The 10121-nt window shown below is 37.9% G+C and overlaps 1 protein-coding gene across 1 annotated transcript; it reads right to left on the reverse strand.

The window, feature by feature from the left end:
* Positions 1–6367: 6367 nt before the first annotated feature.
* On the reverse strand, positions 6368–8327 carry LOC111019524 (phenolic glucoside malonyltransferase 1-like). The gene is made up of 2 exons (XM_022295919.2): positions 7860–8327; positions 6368–7313 (listed from the first exon to the last, which is right to left on the reverse strand). The coding sequence occupies exons 1-2, from the start codon at positions 8304–8306 to the stop codon at positions 6381–6383; spliced, it is 1380 nt and encodes a 459-aa protein (XP_022151611.1). The 5' UTR covers positions 8307–8327; the 3' UTR covers positions 6368–6380.
* Between the last annotated feature and the right edge of the window lie 1794 nt (positions 8328–10121).

The raw sequence follows: 10121 nt of genomic DNA on the forward strand, positions 1-10121 counted from the left end.
AGCATCTGGGAGGCAAGACCACGTAGCATTACGCAGTCCTGGGGCAATCACAGACAGAGCTTGGGTAGGGCCAAGTAGTGTGGATCAGTTGGTTGATAAAGCAGTCAGAACTGTGCCTTGACAGAGGGTGTCAGGATGATGGGACAATATTGAATTGTCGCTTTGTCTCCAAGTGTTAAATTGTTAGGATTGGTTGTCGGGATTAAAGCGGGGATGAAAACAGGGGAAGCGGTCTCTGTAGGCTGGGAGAACTAAAGCTGCAGCGTCGTGGTTCTATAGAGGGCGTCGTGGCGCTATCAAGGGGGCGCGCGGGCGTGAATCTGCTTCGTCCATAGTGTCATGGCACTATTTCGAGTATATAAATACTGCAGTTCGGGTTTTAGGGTTTTACCAATCGAAAGAGGGGTTCTAGCAGCCGATTTTGAGTGGGTTTTGGCAGCTAATCTGTGGCAGCGACTCGGGCATTGGCAGAGACATTGAGATTGATCAAGATCGACATTATCGGGGTAATTGTATCTTGATTCTTACGAGTTTTCATTCTTGTTCCTAAGTATTCGTTGTGTTAAAATACTTAGAAGCTATGAGGCTCTTGTTGGGATCTCTAGGGGATATTTTTTGGGAGAGTTTTGTATTCCAATCCTTTAAAAAAGCTTCTAAGATTCCTTGTTGGCAACAAGCTAGGAAGGAAGAGTTTAGTGCTCTTGTCCAACAGAATACATCGGTACTCACTGATTTGCCTTCTGGAAAAAATATTGTGGGCTATAAATGAGTATATCGTATTAAAAGAAATCCTGACGGAAGTGTTGCATGTTACAAGGCTAGACTTGTAGCCAAAGGATACCATCAAGAATAAGGTATTGATTATGATGAAACCTTAAGTCTGGTGATCAAAAATCCTACGGTGCGTCTTATTTTATCATTGGCCGCTCAGTTTGGATGGCAATTACGTCAATTAGACGTTAAGAACGCCTTCCTTCATGGTGAATTACAAGAAGAAGTTTATATGCAGCAGCCTCAAGGCTTTATTGATCCCCATCAACCTTATTCTGTTTGTAAATTGGTTAAGTCCCTCTATAGACTTAAACAGGCACCACGAGCCTGGTTTGACTGCTTTGCTTCTCATCTGCTCACTCTCGGCTTTCAGGCTTCTTTAGCAGATTCTTCATTATTTGTTCGACGCACTTCTGATTCTCTTACTTATCTTCTACTATATGTGGATGATATCACCCTCACCGAGACTCATGCTTCTTACATTGACTGTTTGATTTCTCAACTCAAATTGAGGTTTGATATGACTGACTTGGGTCCTTTACGCTTCTTTCTTGGTCTCGAAATTGCTTACTCAAGTCATGGTATATCGGTTCATCAGTCTAAATACACCAAAGATGTCTTAACTCGTTTTGGCATGCTTAGTGCCAAGCCATGTTCCACACCAATTGCCTTAAGCAGTGCTCATACGAGTTCTCTTTGTTCTGATGCGGATGCCAAGAATTATCGGTCTTTAGTTGGGGCACTGCATTACTTAACCTTTAGCAGACCAAACATAGCATTTGCTGTTAGCAAGCTCTCTCAGCACTTGCATTCACCCACTGATGAGCATTTAGTAGCTGCCAAACGAGTCCTTCGCTATTTGCGTGGGTCTGTTGGTTTGGGCTTGATTTTTCAAAAAGGCTGCTGTCTTGATCACTCTCTTCGCCTCACTGCCTATTCCGATTCAGACTGGGCTGGTGATTCCAATGACCGTAGATCTACTATAGGCTTTGTGATTTTTCTAGGCTCTAGTCCTATCTCTTGAGTATCTCGAAGTTCTACTGAAGCGGAATACAAGGCACTTGTTTTTACTGCTGCTGAACTTTCTTGGATTCGTCAAATTCTTAAAGACCTTCATGTGTTAAGCTCTTCTCCTCCTCTGTTATGGTGTGATAACATTTCAGCCATTCAACTTGCACATAATCCGGTCTTCCATGGGTGAACAAAGCATTTAGAAATTGATTTTCATTTTGTATGTGAACGGGTGGTTCGCAAAGACATGGAACTTCGTTATATCTCCACTTCCCAACAGCTAGCTTACCTTTTTACTAAGGCTCGTACGACTGATCGACTATTTTTTTCGTTCTAAACTCATGTATCAGAGTACATTTGTTTGAGGGGGGATAATAACTAATCTGTAATTAGTTAGTAATATTGTTACCTTCAGTTGTATCTAGCTGTAACTTCCTTTCAGTTATTTATTTTAGGCCTTTAAATAAGCTTGTAAATTCTTCTTTCATTAATGAGGAGAACTCTCTTATTTTCTTGAGAGATTATTACAGAGATGTTGGGGCAATGCTCTCAGCTCAAGCCTTGGTGGTTCTTTGGTTGACGGTTTCAACTGCTTAAAGGCTCTTCCTTCCAAATCTAGAAATTCAAACACTCTCTTTAATGCTCGTTCTTTCTGATTTCATATCCTAGATTTATTACTTTTTCGCTTCTATCGTTGATCTTGTTTATGCAAAAAATATGACGGGGTATGACCTGGTCAAGGTCGGCCACAAGGAGAGCTCGACCTACTCCAGGTATGACCTTCGGGAGAACATGACCTGCTTTTCAGGTATGACCGCAAGAAGAGCTTGGGTTTCCTTGGAAAGGGATGACCAGCTCAAAGGGTCAAGGTCGGCTGACTGGGATGAGCTTGTGTCAGGAATGAGCTGAAAGGCCACTTGGCTAGGAAAGACCTGCACAAGGGAACAAACACTCGACGCTCAAGTCAGTTTTGGGTCCGACCTTAGTATGGAGGTCGAGCTAGAATACGATACCTGACTGAAGAGTGAAGTGCCCTATATATAGGTTGAGGTACCCGACAAGGAATCCGACCAGCGGTTGAGCATGTTGGGACCAAGGTCGGCCTGTCAGGAGTAGCTATTCCAGTTCATACTCTTGTCATCTGGAATTTGGCTAAGTATGGAAGGTTGTTCCTCCCATGAATGATCTTCAGGGAAGACCTTCAGATCGGCCTTTACGGAAGGCCTTAGGTCGGCCATTAGGCAAGGCCTTCAAGTCGGCCCTCGGGGGAGCTCTTCAGGTCGGCCCTCAGTGGAGCTCTTCAGGTCGACCCTTAGTGGAGCTCTTTAGGTCGACCCTCAGTGGAGCTCTTTAGATCGGCCACTTCAGGTCGGCCACCAAAAGGAAGATCTTCAGGTCGGCCTCTTTAGGTAGGCCACCAAAGGGAAGACCTCCAAAGTTGGACATTTTTTCTGTCCTCCACGTGGCAGTGCGATTTTCAACCCCCAAACAGATCTCATCATGATCTGTTGAATTTTTCTCCTCGATAGACTTTGGCAACATCTCATTTCTCAACTCATCATTAAGCATGTCATAAAAAAATCGGATGACAGAGCACTCCTTAAGGTAAGCTAGGCATTTCATATAGTCAAACATTGATAAAGTGACCTCTTGATCTTTAATCGCATGCTAAATTCGCCCTTATGCACGTCTACTAATGCTTTATCGGTAGCCAACAAATATCTTCCTAAAATAGAGTTTCTTAAGCATGTCCAAGAATTTTCTTAATTGCGCATTTTTTTTTTGTCAGCGTTGGGGATAAGGAGGTGTTAGTTTTTTTCCCGTGTCCTGACTAGACATACCCCTCTCTTTTGAATTCTCTTCCATTTATGCTCCAACATTACTCGTTTCTTTACTATCAGCAGGCAAGTCTTGTGGTGCCTTTTTCTTCTTTTGCTATGCCTCCGCATTCCCCTTGCTCAAATTTGCTTCTTTAGTGCTTGGATGGGTGGGGTAATGCCTTACCACTCGAAGCGTGAGGGCCTTACACTGTTCCTTCCCATCTCTCCTTAGGTGCTCTCTATCACAAGAAAGTGACCCTTGCGGTTTATTTTTCAATTATGCTGCTATTTGTCCTATTTAGACCTCCAAATTCCTCAAAGATGCGAATTGGCTTTGAATTAAAGTTTTATGATTTTTGAATTGTTGCATCGTTCTTCGCCATATCCTCTCTTATTAAGGTTCTTCATTGAGTTTGATGCACTTTGATATCACTTGGTTTCAAGAGTTATAAGTAGGTTTTAATTGTGTATTTGAAGGAATACTTAGTTCACTTTGTTCATAACATGCACGTTTTAGAGCATCTATTATTCTAATATGCACATATTACAGCATATATATATTGTTGATATTCATTTAGGACACCTTACTTTTGCATGATTATGAATTTGAGTATTTTTATAAGGAAAAAACAAAACAAAACCCTTAAGTTTTTGTTGAAAGCAAAAGAATAGCGGTGGGCACATAGTTCGTAGCAAAATTTTTCCAAGGAAAAAAAAAGCACCTGGTGCATAGTGGAAGTTCGTAAGACACACAGTTTTGAACATTGGACAACGAGGTCATTTCGAATGCCTGGACTTGTTACAGTTGAGGGTTATTGAGTTGGTTTTAGTATGAATTTAAAGTCTGAAGATATGTGCAATAAAACTCCCTTGAAGTTAGACCTAATTGCCTTGATTCTCTCCAGCCACCCAACCACTTGTAAATACCCAAGCAATTAATGAAGAAGGCATCCAATTTTCATTCAGTTTTTATCCAGTTTTATGCAGCGTTTGTACACTAGTTCAGCTCTCCTTTAATTTTCAGCTTCCTTTCATTCTCAATTTTATTGTTGCACTTATCTTTCAAGTCTTTATTTTCTTTTGTACTTATGTTTCCTTCTAATTCTAGTTCAATCTTGTTCTTTTAGCGAGTTTTTACTCCCATCAAGTTCAAAAGAGAAGAAGGTTGAGCTAGGAGAACTTAGATTTATACCTTGGATCAAATTTGTTTTGGTTTATACAAGATATATTAAAATATAAGACTAGGAATTTGAATAAGATTCAAATTATCATTCATGGTTTATATAAATAAGAGGCTTGGCTAAGCCTAGTTTGATCAATTGAGATGTTTTTTTAAAAGAAATAATCTCTAACTTTGTCCTTCCCTTTTGAAGATCGAAAAATAAATAAATAAAGTTTTTCTAATACTTTTAATGAGGTTTTCACCCACCTTGGTCATGCGATTGAGTCATACCAAGAAAAGAGATCCAGGTCACTCAAGAAAAGAGATCCACGTGGATGTGAATACAAGAAGATTGAGAGTCTTCGAAAGTATATATTATTGCTATTATATCTTTTGTTTACTTCTATATAAAATTCAATGCCGATCCTCGTATGATTGGTCGTCTTTCCTATCCAGTTCTACACTACCAAGTACCGATATTAACAATAACATCCAAGGGTGGAATCAGCAGCATAATAACAAAACAGCATCCCTCTGGTGCTTTGCCAATTTCCCATCCTTAAAAACAGCTTTGTTACATTATTTTGACCAAAGTTAATGACAGCAGTCCTCTGCTCTCATTCCCCTTTTAAGTAGCCCTTAGTCTCATGAAAAAACAGCATCTCTTTCCTGTCATTACCATAATATAACACCAACCCCTTATTGTCATTCTTTGAAATTTTGCCCATCATTCCTTCAATCATCTTCTAAATGGATCTCTTTTGTTCGACATGAAAGAATGTCATCTCACTACCATCTTTCTTGGTTTGGAGGCCCCAACTGATAAACTCTAAGTCGTGAAGCTCGACCAGAACGTCCTTTATTTAATAGATCAAAGTTTTACTGAGACACAAATCGTCCGCGTAACTAATTTTGACAATCCTATATCAGACCAGAGCCATGAACCTACTTATAGATTTCTATAAATAGTCAATCAGTACTCTCGTATGCAAGTACGAGATTTGGTTCCTCGTTTTGAGAGCTTTAGATCAGATTGTTACTAATTTGCACGTTCAAGTATTTGTCATTTTTGTGCATGTCTTTCTCACTTAGATTCCTCTACTTAGACCGACGCACTTCTCTCAATGTTGTTCCTGACGTTTTTTACTTCGTTCCTCGTTTTGTACATGTCTTGTAGTAAGAGGTCAGAATTGGGTATAAATACATTAACTTACTTTCCATAATTATTCTCTCTAATTCTTATCTTTAGTTTATTTTTCCTTAATGATGTTGATTCTTTGTGCCTATTTTCTCGTGAGAATTGAATTTTTTTTTCCTTTCCCACGATATAATAGAATTCATTTTGTAACTCACCAAAGTTGATTGTCAACTTGCAGCTTTATGAAATTTGAAACTTCGACTTCAAAAATATGAATATATGCCAATTACTACTTAATAATGCATAATGGTAGTGTTAGCGAGTGTTCTAATTATTCATATACATGCATGATATATCATGTATCTGCAGATTGTTTCATATACCTAATTAAAAATAAAATCTATTAGTTTTATTTAAAAGATAAATACTCAAAATGTGTAAAACAACACTAATAATTGCGTTTGCCAATCCTGTGATTTCAAAGACACTCAAAACCTTCAGCAAATAGAGCAACGAAAGTTTCCATTTCATTTCTCTCCCTAACCACTCCAATCTCCATTCCCCCATCACTATTTCCACTATCAGTGAACAGAAAAACTGATGTCGACTCAGGCGACACCATTTCCACCTTTCTTGGCTTTCCCCACCCAAAATTTGCACTATAAACTTCAAATCTAGGTGACCCAGCAATTGAAATAATGCCTGTTTCTTGAGAATAATCACTACTAATCATTGCAGCCATTGATGAGCACAAATTCTCTGCCCCCTTTAATCCTCTTTCTCCCAAATTTCTAATTTCTTCTGAGATTGCCTCGCTAGCCACAACTATTCCATTTTCACCCAAAAGCTCACTTCTTTCCATGGAAACAAAAGCAGCAACCAAACAATTACCGAAGTAATTTGAAGGCACCGGCGGCTTCAATCGAGACCTTGCATCAGCACCAAATGAGAACAAAAACTTTCCATCTCTTAAGCCTTCAGATTTGGCGGTGCATACGCAAAGGTAAGCAGTTGCCAAAGCAAATGAAGATACGTGCTCATCATTCTCCTTATTGTTCTCTCGCTTCTTCAAAACCCATTGTTTTAGCTTTTGCAGGTTTTTGGGGGTGAATTCAAGAGTGCATCGGATTAAACCAGGTGGGGTTTTGGGTAGTTTAAGGTTCAAGCTCCTGTTGTTGGGTCCTTCTGAGTTCAGCCATACGTTTGCGTAAATCTCGGACAGACCTGCCGCGTCGTCGATAACTGACCTGTCGTACAACGGCGTCACCTCCATTGTCGATCCTCCGACGGTGTCGAGATTATGGCAAATACGAGCCCATGACTTGACAAACGAAGTCGAGGTTTTTCCATCCATAATTGCATGGTGGTTGGTTATTCCAATGGAAAACCCTCCATTTGGAAATGAAGTCACCTGTGTTAAGTTTATAAAATGAAGTGGTTAACTGTTTAGATTAGTATTTCAATCGTCTGTTTACATTCCATTTGAGTTATGTGCATTTAAAAAGTGATGTCTTGGCTTTATCATTTTCTTTTTCTATCTGATTTTTTTGACCACGATATGCACTCAATACATTATTTCCAGTAATACAATCATAACTTTGGATTAAAGAGTTCTATATAGAATTTGTGTTAAAATTTTGTAAACATGGATCAAAATAGTCATTTTTTAAGTCAACCTAACCTACACTCAACTGATTATTTATTTATTTTTTAACAGTAGCTCAAGCTTAATTGATTAAGGCATCCATCTTCAACTAAAAAGTCGTAATTCTCACCTCTACAAATTGTTGTATTAAAAAAAGAAAATAGTCGCCTTTTAAAAAGTAGGGATGAAAACACCATCAGGACTAAAATGTATTAAAAAATAGTATATAAATCATGATAAATATATGAAACCTATAGCTTAAATTTAGCAGTGATTAGCAATAATAACTAATTGTAGCTTTTGAACAGTCACCTGAAGAGCAACCACTGCAGCACGATCCTGGAACACAGACAACTGCGGGACAAGAGAATGATATTCAGTAACATCATGAAAGCCATTGCCGGAGAGATGGTAAAAGTCCGCATTGGACTCGGCCACCGTCAGAAAAACGCCATCACCTTCGACAAACTCAAGGGTGGGGGCAGGGGAGTTTTGAGGCCAAACGAGGTTGCCAGCAAGAGGAAGATAGTTGCGAAGAATAAGAGAGAGAGAGGTTTTAAGCTTTGGAACAATGGCGTCAAGAAAGGAAATATCAGTGGACGATAATTCGTAGAAGAAAAGACGTTGGGTCGGATGGAACCGCAGCCATAGAAGGTCGAAGAAGGTAAGTGGAAGAGACGAGGGCGCAGGTGAATCCTCCACCGGAGGAGCCACTCTACAGACCTCCAGTATCTTCACTGATCTAAGATCATCATCCATGGAAACTCTTCTAAAACTTTTTTTTTTCTTTGCACATAGGAATGTCTTCTAACACATTTGGATGGAGACAATTTAAAACATTTGTGGCTGCCATAAAAGGCAAGTGGTTTGGATTGTCTAATGATATCCAAAAGTAATTAATATGTTTGCTGGCTGCCATAAGAAAGTTCTACTCATAGGGTATATGTTAAGGTAAAGTATTTTTTAAATTACAATAATTAAAATTTTCTATTTAACGATGATGTGTTTAGATTCTATTACTATTTAGGGTGAAGAATTAGAAGTTTGGATCTATGACAGAGGAAAAAGGCCAATGTAGTTGTTCGTGACTCTTGTATATAGATGTCACTGGAAAATAACGTCAAGACCCAACAAGTGGAAATCAATATAAAATAGGGAGGAAACAACTTTGCACGGGCTGAAACACAGGACCCAACTGCTCTGACACTATATGAAGGATGAACAAACCACAACTCAATCCAAAAGCTTAAATGAGTAGGTTGGGGTAAATTTAATTCATATATTAGATATCTAATAAGTAAAGACTAGAGTTAATAGATAACTCAATAGTCGTTTTAACATATTCATGTTTATCATTCAAACAAATTCTAATATGATTATTTTTTATTACATATAGTCATAAGAATGTTTCGCGTTAGAAATCAATTAAAAGATTGAAGTTTCAATTGGTTGGGTAAAATTACTCAAGTAGTTCAACTGATACTTTATACCCTAATTTTATGATCACATATAATTTTTATTGCATGCATATGTGTTGAAACATGCAGTGTACTCGATAATCGAAAGTACATAGTGTGAGTATAACCGATTGGGGAGCTTCATAATTATCGATGTGGTACAAATTTTATATCTTAATACTTATGTTAATACTTTTTAATATTTTTAATATTTTATTATATATCATATTTGCATTTATTATTATTATTATTATTATTAATTTGCAGTGAGACGCGCGCCATATAGCCAAGCAGAGATTGACTAGATCCGAGTTGAATGGTGTAATTTCATTGTACAATTCATTTCATGCATATTTTTTAAAAAACTTTTGCATACGGACATGTTCGTTAGACTTCTGCTATATTTGAGCATGTTTAAAAATATAATGTGTTAAAGATACTTTTTTATGCAGTTTTTATTTATGAATTAACGGGGATCTATATAAATTCAGTGTGAATTTGTAGTTTTTCATGATCATGATTGAAGATGCTATAAACTTTAATTATAATTGAAAATTTTGTTACAAAATGAAAATATAGTTGAAGTTATTTTACTAGTTTTAGGTAAACGTGTAGTTGGAGATTTCTGGTTAATTTTGTGCAAATATGTGTTGGTATTATGGAGCCAAAACAGGAAACCTATATCCTATTAAGAAAAGGATTTTTCAACACTATTACCAATTCCTACTGGGAGTAGGATATTGTTGACTTATAAGGATTACAATATTGTTTTTCTATAAGAATTAGGATATTTGGTCTCTTATAAATAGAGCTTTTATGTTAAGGTTTCATTTGTACAGAATCCAAATAGAAGGGACTTGAGTGGTTGTGGGCAGTGTTGAAAAGAATTTTGTATCCAGTAGGTTTAGTGAGTGTTTTTCATTCGTGTACCTAAGTATAGTGTGTTATAATACTTAGAAGCTAGAGGGCTTTTGTTGTGACCTCTAGGGGATATTTTTGGGGAGAGTTTTGTATTCTAATCCTTAAACAATTATTAGTGAATTACTCACATCTGAGTGGAAGACTGGACGTAGCCCTTAGTGGTGAACCAGTATAATTTGCTGTGTCGTTATTCTTG

The sequence above is a fragment of the Momordica charantia genome (genome assembly GCF_013281855.1).
Source record: "Momordica charantia cultivar OHB3-1 chromosome 3 unlocalized genomic scaffold, Mcharantia_2.0 BLBB01000003.1, whole genome shotgun sequence".
Lineage (NCBI taxonomy): Eukaryota > Viridiplantae > Streptophyta > Magnoliopsida > Cucurbitales > Cucurbitaceae > Momordica > Momordica charantia.